Below are 13,556 nucleotides of genomic sequence, written 5' to 3' on the forward strand. Positions count from 1 at the left end.
GATCGGCGTTATCGACCGCGTTATCGGCCGCGAGCGGAAATCCGCCCCGATTTGCGCGTCATCGCGAATAATTTTTTTCATCGCGCGCGTTCGAACGCGTCCAAACTCGTTCCAACTTGTTCAAGGTCGCTCTTCTCGACGTCCCCGCGCGGTGGGATTGATGAGCGCGCGAAAACACGTTCGAACGTGTTCAAGGCCGTTCTTTTTCGCGGGTCCCGATAACCGTTCTTCGTTCTTGTTCGTCTCGGTGCGAAAGTTGTTTCGATCCTTCCCTACGCATCGTAGATGACGCAATCGCGACGATCGTGGAGTAAGCGGAGTCGGGGGACTTAGAGAGCGCGGGATCGTATCGAGATAGGTACGGAAAAGAAAGAGAGAGAACACATATATGAGATATCCGCGTACGAGCGGTAGTTTTTTATTTTTGAAAAATAAAATATGTATTTACATACGTCGATACTCGTTTACATTGTTTCTGTGTGTATAAATATATATATATATAAATTTGTAAACGTGTGTCGTGACGTTCAGGATTTGAAACAAAGCGCGGTAATCTCACAGTCGACGATCTTGTTAGGATCGAAAAACTCGCTTTTCAGTATCGCAGTCTTGGCCGAAGTTCCCGTCTTAATCGCGTTGGCGGCTATCTCCTGATAGCGCGAATACTTCGCGTCGACTTCCTCGGTGACCGCGCTCAGCGCTGAGACGATGCGATCGACGCAAAATTGTAAATCGTACAGCGAGAGCAGGGTGGCGAGCGACATTGCCAGACAAGCCGCGTTGGGTAGTTCCATACGCAAGATCGACAGGTTGTTGATCAATCCGAATCGCAGCGTCAGGTCTCCGATCGATATCGGCGAGGGGGGGCGGGTTCCATCGACGAGGTTGGATCGCAGACACGCCAATATGTCGTGTTTGCGCTCGAGTAGTCCTTTCCACATATCGAGCGTCAGAGAGATCTCCTTGCCTTGCTTATTTCCCAGGGCGATATCCACGTACGAAGGTGCGGGTATACCGTACCACGGTGACTTAACCGTGACACCGATGGCTAAGTATTTGTAGCCAGTCGTCGTCAGCGGATAACGGGTCGCCAGGATGCGCACCGCAGGCGCGACGACGGGGTGGCGAACGTCGTTGGGGGGGTGAGAGCTGGAACGCGACTCCCGATGATGATGATGATGCTGATAATGATCGTCCGTCGATTCGATCCTTCGTCTTTTTCCGTTGTCGTTCACCTCCGAATCCGTCTCGCGAGGGGAAAGATCCCTCAGCGCGGGTCGATCGGCCAACGTCGAGAACATTTCGCACGCGCGTTGCAGTATCGTTCGTTTCTGATTTCTGTTTCGACGCGTCGTATTCAGCTGACGATGCGATACTGATGCTTTGGCGGGAACTCATCGGTATAAGTAGAAAAGTTCTCACTTATATCGCGCGATGTGCGGTGTGGTGTGGGGATTTGCGCAGTCCTCTACTTCCTTCGGCGGATACGGCGATCGTAAAGCTGAACGCCGCCGCCGTCGTCGTCGTCGTCGTCGTCGTCCGAATCGCTCGCCGGTGACGTTAAATCGCCGACGCGTACGATTTGATCGAGAAGATCGCGCAACTGCTGCAACAGTTTGGTCTTAGGGCAGACGATATTCAGCATCCGTAGATCGAATTTACCGGCGGCCGTGACGGTTTTCGTAAATTCGTTGAATCTGTAGAACTGCGTCCGAGTGGTGAAGTACAGATTGCCGTCGACGTATCGGAAGATCGACGTCACGCCGGTCGGTATTCCGGGAAACGTCGCCTCGAGAGGCGTAAGTCTGACGACTTTCTTCGTACATTCGTCTATCTCGCCCACCGAGTTACCGTTGTACATCACGAAGGAACGGCCTCTATGGGTGTTTACCGCTCCGTTGAGTTTCGCATCTGCGGGAAATCCGAGTTCTCGCAAGGTCTTCGGCCAATTTGGCCTCAGAGAAAATTCCGGATATTGAACCATGTATACCAAATTATCTACGAACACCATGAGATCACCGGACGGAGATTGATAGGCAGCAGCTATGCGCGTGTAATTGTCGTGAAGAAAGCTCATGTGATTCGACAGGGCTAACGGTCCATTGTACGTCCTACCGTCCAGATCGATCGACCAAACGTAACGCCGGTACGAGATGTACATTCGATTTTCCAAAATCAATATCGCGTTTACGCGACTAAGGGCGCACAGGTCCGGCGATGGTTGCGGCGGCCGTGACCGCGGTGGCGGTGGTGGCGGCGGCGGCGGCGGCGGCGTCTGTGAGGGCGCGTTCGTGCGTTTTTCACCGTACAAACGTTGAATGTCGAGAATGTCGAATCTGTCGAGCCTAACCGGATACTGCTTGTCGGGCGAGTACGCGAACATCACCGAGGTCTTGCGCTCATTGTGCGGCAATCCGAGAGAGTGACCGATCTCGTGCGTCAGCGTGAAATGCAGGGAAAACGTATTCGGGGGATTTTTACAGACGTGAATATGCCACGGTTCGTCACCGTCGACGTGCACCTCGGAGACGAATCCCGCTTCGTTCGTCGGGAGATACGCGTGGGCCAGCACGTTACCGGGACCGTCGAATTTGGCCGACCAATTTGGGCCGTTTACGTTGATATTCGTGTTACCGTGACGTCGGGTTCGCCAAGATATTATAATGTCAGGATTCGTTTCGGAGCGTTCGAACGTCAACGCCGAATGTTGCGACCACAGATCGAACGCGGCCCGCGCGGTATTCAGCTCCTCTTTGGCGGCTACGTAAAAATCCCACGTCAGGTGAGTCCTCGGCCATTTCGATAGACTCGCCGCCGTTCCGTGCTTCAGGATATCCTGGAAACCACATCGCGGTTTACGCATAAATTGCAGCGTTTCGTCGTCGAGCGTTCCATCGCCGGGCAGACCGTAGTATCGTTGAAATTCCTCGATGGCGTTACGAAGAACGTCGTTTCGTCTCTGAGCCGGAAACGCGTCCACATCTTCGGTCAGATTTCCGTATTTCCGCAGGTAATCGATCGTATGTGCGTAATTCTCATCCGTGGGATTGACGCACCTCGCGGCGATAAAACACGCGGTTAACGCGATTACGCGCGAGAGCCACATCGTCGAGGGCGAGAGAGAGCGAGAGAAACGGCGGAACTGCGATAACGGCGTTTCGCGATATGAGCGCGATCGCGACGCGCGGTTCACGCGGTGACGCTCGTTGCCGATAGCGCGGACACATTGCACTTAGACCGTCGTGAGACAGGTTAGTTTTACCCTACTGATGACCAGTCATTGCGATAGTAATCCTGCTCAGTACGAGAGAAACCGCAGGTTCGGACATTTGGTTCACGCACTCGGTCGAGCGGCCGGTGGTGCGAAGCTACCAACCGTGGGATTATGCCTGAACGCCTCTAAGGCCGTATCCTCTCTAGTCAAAGGTGGCAATGATATCTCTAGGAGTCTCGTGAGTCGAAAGGCTCAAAACAATGTGACACACTACTAGGCGGCCGGTCCTCGCGGTCCGGTCGTCGCACGAGCCCGGTTTGCCGTACGGCGCCTCTGCCCGTCGTCGGGATCTCACCGCTTACGACGGCACGGCGTCTAACGGTCGAACATGAGTTTCGCGAGTTCGATGTCGAGACTCGGAATCGTCGCGACGCATCGCACACGTTCGCGGCATGCTGCCGAAAATAAACTCGGGACAAGAAATCGACGGCGTCCCGTCGATTCCGGGACAAGCATGGGTGTTCCGTCTAATTTCGTTTTTAAACGGTTTGCCGGCAGATTCGCGCGGTGGCTCCGAAAAATCGCGAAAAGGTGCGCGAACATCATAATCCTGATCAACGTGCTAAAAGAAGCGAGAGCGAAAGGGAAGGTCGTGACGCAAGTCTCGCCTTCCCAGGACAAGCATTGCGACGAACAAACGACGAAGCACAAACAGACGTCATGGTTTATGATTGCACATCCCTTCTTTGATTCCGCATCCTTCTTCGATTGCACATCCTCGATATATATAAGGACTCGAGGCTAGACTCGGGTGTAGTTCGTTCACAGTTTTTCGAGCTAGTGACGTGAATTATTCCTAAGAACACGTAATGGACAAAATATCCAAACTGAAAGGAGTGTGCGATTTGGCGCAAATCCAGGCAACGTCCGTAGGGCTACGGACGACTTACACGAGGCGGTGCTGCAGCTGCAGCATCGCCTCAGAAATATCGTCGATGGAGCGCCGCCCTGTCTGCAAGTCACGATCCGCGTCGACGAGGACGCACAAATGTTCGATCGAATGTAAGTTTGCAAATGTAAAATTATATTGTTATATATTCATTTATATATTTATTTATTTATTTATTTATAAATTCACTTATATATTCAGTTATATATTTATTTATAAATTCACTTATATATTCATTTATATATTTAGTAATAATATGTATTTTTTGCGAAGAGGACTCATCGGAGCGGTGTTAAAAAAATCCAGGAACCACATGCGTTTGTACGCTGCGAGGATTCGCAGCATGTATCGGGACGCCGCGCAACTCGATTCATCGGCGAAGCGTCCCGATACATGCTGCGACGGTAACGATGACAACGACGACGAAGACAACAACGACGACGACGAGGAGGAGGATGAGAGCGGTCGCGGCAATATTGATATCAACTTGATTGACGTCGACTTCGAAGACGACGTCGTCGAGGGCTGGCCCTCCCTTTCTAACAAGAAATAATATGTAAAAAAATAAAAATAGTAAATAAGTAGTATATAATATAACATAATATAATATAATATAACATAATATAATATAACATAATATAATATAACATAATATAATATAATATAATATAACATAATATAATATAACATAATATAATATAACATAATATAATATAATATAATATAATATAATATAATATAATATAATATAATATAATATAATATAATATAATATAATATAATATAATATAATATAATATAATATAATATAATATAATATAATATAATATAATATAATATAATATAATATAATATAATATAATATAATATAATATAAAGGGGTTAGCTCTCTTTATAATAAATTGGATAAAATTATATTGTTATGTATATAATTATATCAAACAATAAAGATTTTAATGTCATTTATATTATTATAGATAGAAAAAGATTATGTTACAACACTATATGTCAAATATCCTTTCTTTGGTTTCTTTTACTCCTATTTTATATATATGTAATTCTTTTTAATTCGGTTGAATAGAGCAAACTTTATACGCAATCAAAGATTCATATACGAATTTACGAAAACAAAACTTCCTCTATGAGGAAGCAATAAGTATAAAGTAGTAAATAAGTAGTATATAATATACAAGAATAAATATAATATTGGATAAATATAATATTAAATAACTATTATATAAAGATAAATACGCGTGAACCTCAACGAGATTAGACGCTCCCGCCGCCGATATCGCGCTTCCGCTCGACGCTCCCGACTCCGCTCATTGACAGTTTCGCGCGCTCGGCGTTATCGTTGCCGTTCTTCTTCGGAGTTCGACGCTCTCGTTCGCTTACGCATCACGCTCGTCGCTCGCGCGCTCGACGCTATCGCGCTCGGCGTTATCGAGTACGATTATGCATACGGTGTAGGTATGCGAATAATGAATAGCTTTCCTCGTTGATTTTGCATCAGTTTTTTATTAAATAAAATATAGATAGATAGATAGATCTTTTTGTTATTGATTAAAATATATACATATATAGATGGATGGATGGATACACATTTATATTTGATCCGTGGAGTCAATGCTGGAGAGACACTCGCGTCGCTCGTTCCACCAGTCGCGCAACTTCATCACGTTCTTCATCGCGCAGCACCGTTGATGGCGTCCGCAGCGAAACGTGCGATCGGCGCGAAGAAACTCCAGCCGATCGATGTCGTCGTACTCGGCGTCGATGGTCTCGATCGTCGCGTCGACGTCGCCGAGAATCTCCTCCAGCCACCTCTTCTTCTCGAGGCCTTTCACGTATATTCGCGCGCCGGGCGTCTCTTCTCCCTCGCCCAGGTCATCGCACACCGCGCGTCGAATAATCGACCTGGCTAAGCGATAGTCCACGTCCCCATCTTTCCAACGGAGGCCGTGATGGTTCGCCATCAGCCAGTTGGCCCTTGCTTTTTCGGCGTTCGTGAGCAGGTCCCACTTCATCGGCGCGCGAAACACGTGATGCGCGAGTTCGCGCGTCTTGCTTCGGAGCACGGCCACCTCCTTCGCGACGAATCTGTCGCTCACCACGAATCCCTGCAGGTCGACGAAGATCGTCGTTGCCGCTGCGGCCATCGAGTCGGTGCGCGTCGAACAATTCACGCTCAAACTGCTCGTTTTTAACGGGATCTGAGGAACGATCGAAGGATCCCCGTCTTTATATATATCTCCCGTTTCCGGGGTGTGGTATCCTACAATCGCCATTTCCGCTAGATGATTTTGCGCACCACATTGGTCAGCGGACCGTACTCGATGACGCGATCGTGAACGATGAGACAAAAGGCGGTGGTCTTCGGCGGAACGTTTTCCTTGCATTCGAATTCGATGCGCACGTCCACGGTGGCGCTCTTCACCGCTTCGTTCTGGCGGGAACAATCGATCACCACGAGCGGCGCTACTAGCGCGAAGTCGCGCGGGGAGAAGAGCGCGTCGTCGCGACTGTCCCCGTAGTACGCTCCTCGAAATTTCGCGTACATCTCGTACAGCACGGCGAACTTGTCGCTTTCGAAATCCGCGTTCACGTCGTCGTAGGGATAGAATTCCGAGTTGAGATACAATTTCACGTTGGCGAGCGCGCAATGATCGAACCTTGAGGAGTCCTCCGTGAATTCGTTTCGCCGTCCGGTCTGCAGCGCGAATATGACGTATCGCGGCTTCTCCAACTGCGGCGCGGCTTTCACGGCCCACGAATGCTTGGTCGTGCTCTGCAGCAGAGGAAATTCGTACAGGTCCCAAGAGCGAAAGCCAACGCTCAGAAATCGTCCGCTCTCCAACGTTCGCAAAAGCGACAATTTAGTCACGTCGTTTAACGCCACGTGCGGCATACGCCATTGCACCTTCAGTAGCGTAATTTTAGGATCCTTGGCGGGATCTCTCGGCACGGTTTTTTTCGGATCTACGACGCAGTTGACGTCGTTCCGAGCGCGTATCAGGATAAGTTCGTGTCGCGCGTTTATCACCACGCGTCTGTAGTCCTCGCAGAAACCCAAAAGAATATTCAAAGGTACGCAAAAGTTGAATTGATGAGACGCGTCGTTCAGATTCGATTCGTTCGTCGGATAACTCCAGCCGGCGTTCTGCAGTCTCCTGGCTCGCTCGGCGGTCAGCGACGCGTAGTTCTTTATCGTGCTGGTTATGCCGACGTTTCTACACCGGTCGATATTCACGCCGTCGAGTTCGTATCGAATCTCGTCGAACATAAACGCCACGCAGTTGTTGACCAATTTCGCGTATTGCCTTTGAGCATCCGTCGCTTCCGACGTCGTCGCGCCCGCGCCGTCGTCATAGAGTCGTCCCTCGACGTACAGAAAACTGTCGCACGGCAGCGTATACAGATCCTGTTGCTGTATGGGTATTCGTATCTCGTCGTTGTGTCCGAACGTCGTGTTCACGTACCGGTTATACGTGTGAGTCTCGATTCCGACGATGCGCTCGTCGAAGATCGGCTCACCGCCGATACTCAGGATGTCGGCCATGGTCTTTCCTTTCGAAGTAGAAACGACGCGTTTCTCACGGCGAGACCCAGCGATCGTAGGAACCTGACGTTGGCGTTGCTGAGAACGGCTCTCTTTCCTCTTCGACAACCACCGCCACCACTTCTTCTCTTCCTTACGCTTTCGATTACGTCGTAGAACGAGCTAGCTCGCTCGTTCGTTCAATCCGCGCTCGATCCGTTCAGAACGAGCATCCCTCTCGCTCTCTCTCTCTTTCAGGTCGCGGAGATACGCGCACACACACACACACACTAACTGCGGCGACGACGTACGTGCAGTCTAATCGTTATCTCCTCGCCGCGAAAGTCGATCAATCGATCGTTCTGATCCACGATTTGCACCGTGATATCGGTGACGTTTCGCGCGACGATCGGGAGGTAAATGATCTGCGTCGGAGTCTCCGACAGTTTATATCCCGGTGAAACTTTCGGCGCGAATTCGTGTATCGCGTGCACCGAGCGTCTGTTGCTGTACGCTCCCGTGGTGATGCTGCATTCGATGCGAATTATGTTCACGCTCATGACGTCAACGGGTCCGTCGGAAACGTACCATTTGTTCGGTTTTAGGATACGATCGCGCGAGAAACCCAAAAGAGAACCGATGTTGTTCGGTTTTGTAAAATTCACTCTGTAGGCGCACTTTATCTCGCTCCTCATGGTATTCTCGTTGGCGCGAAGAGCGAGTATCGTTCTATCGCCGCCGTCATCGTCGTCGTTCTTGCCGTCGTTGTCCCCGTATATGCCATAACCGTCGTCGTCGTCGTCGTCTTCGTCCTCGTATATGCGATAAGCGTCGTCGTTATCGTCGTCGTCGTTCTTCTCCGTTCGTTTATTTTCTTTTACCCGTTCAGCGCCATCGGCCTGCAGTTTTTCTCTCTTCTCTTTCTCTTTCTCTCTCTCGCGGGCGCGACGTTCGCGATGAAGAAGAGCGGCGCGCAGATATCTGCTCACGGCTCGCAGTTCGTACGACCCTTCCGGAACGACGATCTTCCGGTCGTCCTCGCCGAAGTAGAATCGATTGTTCGCCGGCGTAACGTTCGGTATCGAATTGTACGTCTCAAAAGTCGCCAAACCCAGCTTGTACTCGCCGTCGCTCAGATCCAAAGCGGGAAAGTGACTCGCCGTGAGAACGCTGCTGGTTCCGGTTAACGTGAGCGTCAGCGACATCGCGGGAGAACGTCGATCGTTCGCCACCGCTCCCCCAATCAATCTCGCGAAGAAATCGCAGGCACAGCTGTCCGCAGATTCTCTGCTCGAACGTCTGGAACGCGCGACGATTGTACGTCACGATCGCGCTCTCGCCGCCACCGCCGAGATATCGCGCGAGATCCCTCGGCGGACGGAGATTTCCGAACGCGTCGAAGTAGATCGCCGCGTTCCCTTTCTTCGCGTAAGCGACCCAATGCGTGCCCGGACCCGCCGCGTCGTCGAGATTCACGATGCCGCACTCCGCGTGTCGCACCTTCGTCGGCAGAGCGTCGCGCATTAACACCCCACGGAAGAACGGTATGCGTAGGCGACGCGCCGATCGATCGAGCTGCTCGTTCGTCGTGACGCCGTACGGCGGCAGATCCGACGTCGCCGCTAACGTCGCCTTCTTCCGCGAAATTTTTTTTTTCGGCGATTCTCCTCGCGCCACCTCCGCGCTTCTTATACGGCGTGAGGTACAACCCGCGACCCTCCATCGCGCGATTGTGTCGCTGCAGTTCCTCGAGTTCCCGTCGCGCCGCTTTGCCGGCGCTCACCGCCTTGGCCACGCCAGCCGCGCCACCGATCAAGGAACCGAGCGCACCCAACATCGGTAGAAAAGGCAAGAAGCCGCCGCGTTTCGCCGTTGGAAGTATCCTCCGCCTCTTCCTCCTCGTCTTCGCGTTTCTCCCCGTTCCTTTCCTCTTTCTTCCTTTTTTCCTTTCCATACCCATGCCCAGTTTCGTCTTCGCTTTCATAGCCGCCCATACGGCCGCCGCGGCGAGTCTCTCACTGACCGCCGAGTCCTTCGCGGTGACACGCTCGCGCGCCCTCTCGGCGAGCAGTCGATCGGCGACGTGTCGTTCGGCGAGCTCGCCGCTTCGCGAATACGCTATGTCGTGCTCGCGACACGCAGCGTCCAACGGATAGATGCCTTTGTCGCCGCGCGCTAGTCTCTTCGCTAGACGCGTACCGGGTCCGCAAAACTGATAGCCGGGTATATGTAGCTCGAAGGGAAGAGCGTTTATTGCGCGATCGAGTAGACCGGCGCCGCGCATTCGGTCGCGGTTGCGGGAGGGTTTTTTCTTCTTCTCAATTCGAACGGAAACGTTTCGACGACTCACCGTTCAGAGCGAGCGCGCGGTTGCACTCGTAGCAGTCCTTGACGAGCGGCGGTAGACCGTCTATGTGCGTTCGCTGCCACGGACGATTGTAATGTTCCATACACGAGCGATATCTCTGCACCTCGGGATCCGCTTTTATATGTTCGGGCAAACGGTCCCACAGCAGTTGCACGTATTTCTCAAATTTACGCAACAGAACGATCTTCGGAACGAATTCCAGCTCCTCGGCCGTTAGATCGAGAATATCGCGCCTGTCCGTCAGTAGGATGGGAAACATCTCGATCACCGACGCGCGCGCGAACGATTCGTTGCTTTTGAGATCGAATTTCTACGGATACAACGACGCGCTCGCGCTACTTATACTTATACTTATATCTGCGCGCCGCTCTTCTTCATCGCGAACGTCGCGCCCGCGAGAGAGAGAAAGAGAAAGAGAAGAGAGAAAAACTGCAGGCCGATGGCGCTGAACGGGTGAAAGAAAATAAACGAACGGAGAAGAACGACGACGACGCTTATCGCATATACGAGGACGAAGACGACGACGACGACGACGGTTATGGCATATACGGGGACAACGACGGCAAGAACGACGACGATGACGGCGGCGATAGAACGATACTCGCTCTTCGCGCCAACGAGAATACCATGAAGAGCGAGATAAAGTGCGCCTACAGAGTGAATTTTACAAAACCGAACAACATCGGTTCTCTTTTGGGTTTCTCGCGCGATCGTATCCTAAAACCGAACAAATGGTACGTTTCCGACGGACCCGTTGACGTCATGAGCGTGAACATAATTCGCATCGAATGCAGCATCACCACGGGAGCGTACAGCAACGGACGCTCGGTGCACGCGATACACGAATTCGCGCCGAAAGTTCCACCGGGATATAAAACTGTCGGAGACTCCGACGCAGATCATTTACCTCCCGATCGTCGCGCGAATCGTCACCGATATCACGGTGCGAATCGTGGATCAGAACGATCGATTGATCGACTTTCGCGGCGAGGAGATAACGATTAGACTGCACGTACGTCGTCGCCGCAGTTAGTGTGTGTGTGTGTGCGCGTATCTCCGCGACCTGAAGAGAGAGAAAGCGAGAGGGATGCTCGTTCTGAACGGATCGAGCGCGGATTGTACGAACGAGCGAGCTAGCCCGTTCTACGACGTAATCGAAAGCGTAAGGAAGAGAAGAAGTGGTGGCGGTGGTGGTCGAAGAGGAAAGAGAGCCGTTCTCAGCAACGCCAACGTCAGGTTCCTACGATCGCTGGGTCTCGCCGTGAGAAACGCGTCGTTTCTACTTCGAAAGGAAAGACCATGGCCGACATCCTGAGTATCGGCGGTGAGCCGATCTTCGACGAGCGCATCGTCGGAATCGAGACTCACACGTATAACCCGTACGTGAACACGACGTTCGGACACAACGACGAGATACGAATACCCATACAGCAACAGGATCTGTATACGCTGCCGTGCGACAGTTTTCTGTACGTCGAGGGACGACTCTATGACGACGGCGCGGGCGCGACGACGTCGGAAGCGACGGATGCTCAAAGGCAATACGCGAAATTGGTCAACAACTGCGTGGCGTTTATGTTCGACGAGATTCGATACGAACTCGACGGCGTGAAGATCGACCGGTGTAGAAACGTCGGCATAACCAGCACGATAAAGAACTACGCGTCGCTGACCGCCGAGCGAGCCAGGAGACTGCAGAACGCCGGCTGGAGTTATCCGACGAACGAATCGAATCTGAACGACGCGTCTCATCAATTCAACTTTTGCGTACCTTTGAATATTCTTTTGGGTTTCTGCGAGGACTACAGACGCGTGGTGATAAACGCGCGACACGAACTTATCCTGATACGCGCTCGGAACGACGTCAACTGCGTCGTAGATCCGAAAAAAACCGTGCCGAGATATCCCGCCAAGGATCCTAAAATTACGCTACTGAAGGTGCAATGGCGTATGCCGCACGTGGCGTTAAACGACGTGACTAAATTGTCGCTTTTGCGAACGTTGGAGAGCGGACGATTTCTGAGCGTGGGCTTTCGCTCTTGGTACCTGTACGAATTTCCTCTGCTGCAGAGCACGACCAAGCATTCGTGGGCCGTGAAAGCCGCGCCGCAGTTGGAGAAGACGCGATACGTCATATTCGCGCTGCAGACCGGACGGCGAAACGAATTCACGGAGGACTCCTCGAGGTTCGATCATTGCGCGCTCGCCAACGTGAAATTGTATCTCAACTCGGAATTCTATCCCTACGACGACGTGAACGCGGATTTCGAAAGCGACAAGTTCGCCGTGCTGTACGAGATGTACGCGAAATTTCGAGGAGCGTACTACGGGGACAGTCGCGACGACGCGCTCTTCTCCCCGCGCGACTTCGCGCAAGTAGCGCCGCTCGTGGTGATCGATTGTTCCCGCCAGAACGAAGCGGTGAAGAGCGCCACCGTGGACGTGCGCATCGAATTCGAATGCAAGGAAAACGTTCCGCCGAAGACCACCGCCTTTTGTCTCATCGTTCACGATCGCGTCATCGAGTACGGTCCGCTGACCAATGTGGTGCGCAAAATCATCTAGCGGAAATGGCGATTGTAGGATACCACACCCCGGAAACGGGAGATATATATAAAGACGGGGATCCTTCGATCGTTCCTCAGATCCCGTTAAAAACGAGCAGTTTGAGCGTGAATTGTTCGACGCGCACCGACTCGATGGCCGCAGCGGCAACGACGATCTTCGTCGACCTGCAGGGATTCGTGGTGAGCGACAGATTCGTCGCGAAGGAGGTGGCCGTGCTCCGAAACGAAACGCGCGAACTCGCGCATCACGTGTTTCGCGCGCCGATGAAGTGGGACCTGCTCACGAACGCCGAAAAAGCAAGGGCCAACTGGCTGATGGCGAACCATCACGGCCTCCGTTGGAAAGACGGGGACGTGGACTATCGCTTAGCCAGGTCGATTATTCGACGCGCGGTGTGCGACGACCTGGGCGAGGGAGAAGAGACGCCCGGAGCGCGAATATACGTGAAAGGCCTCGAGAAGAAGAGGTGGCTGGAGGAGATTCTCGGCGACGTCGACGCGACGATCGAGACCATCGACGCCGAGTACGACGACATCGATCGGCTGGAGTTTCTTCGCGCCGATCGCACGTTTCGCTGCGGACGCCATCAACGGTGCTGCGCGATGGAGAACGTGATGAAGTTGCGCGACTGGTGGAACGAGCGACGCGATTGTCTCTCCAGCATCGACTCCACGGATCAAATATAAATGTGTATCCATCCATCCATCTATATATGTATATATTTTAATCAATAACAAAAAGATCTATCTATCTATATTTTATTTAATAAAAAACTGATGCAAAATCAACGAGGAAAGCTATTCATTATTCGCATACCTACACCGTATGTATAATCGTACTCGATAACGCCGAGCGCGATAGCGTCGAGTCAGCGCGAGCGACGAGCGTGATGCGTAAGCGAACGAGAGCGTCGAACTCC

General features: G+C 51.9%; 3 protein-coding genes across 3 annotated transcripts; 1 reads left to right on the top strand and 2 right to left on the bottom strand.

Moving 5' to 3' along the window:
• Nucleotides 1-1,468: 1,468 nt before the first annotated feature.
• LOC139787059 (stromelysin-1-like) lies at nucleotides 1,469-3,106 on the bottom strand. The gene has a single exon (XM_071726146.1). The coding sequence runs from the start codon at nucleotides 3,104-3,106 to the stop codon at nucleotides 1,469-1,471; it is 1,638 nt and encodes a 545-aa protein (XP_071582247.1).
• A 3,350-nt stretch (nucleotides 3,107-6,456) lies between these two features.
• LOC139787060 (uncharacterized) lies at nucleotides 6,457-7,722 on the bottom strand. The gene has a single exon (XM_071726147.1). It carries the CDS (start codon nucleotides 7,720-7,722, stop codon nucleotides 6,457-6,459), a length of 1,266 nt encoding a protein of 421 aa, XP_071582248.1.
• A 3,646-nt stretch (nucleotides 7,723-11,368) lies between these two features.
• On the top strand, nucleotides 11,369-12,634 carry LOC139787061 (uncharacterized). Its single transcript, XM_071726148.1, has one exon. It carries the CDS (start codon nucleotides 11,369-11,371, stop codon nucleotides 12,632-12,634), a length of 1,266 nt encoding a protein of 421 aa, XP_071582249.1.
• The last annotated feature ends 922 nt before the right edge of the window (nucleotides 12,635-13,556 follow it).

This window comes from Temnothorax nylanderi, unplaced genomic scaffold (assembly GCF_030848795.1).
Source record: "Temnothorax nylanderi isolate EJ_2023f unplaced genomic scaffold, tnyl_v1.0 TNYL_tig1255_pilon, whole genome shotgun sequence".
Lineage (NCBI taxonomy): Eukaryota > Metazoa > Arthropoda > Insecta > Hymenoptera > Formicidae > Temnothorax > Temnothorax nylanderi.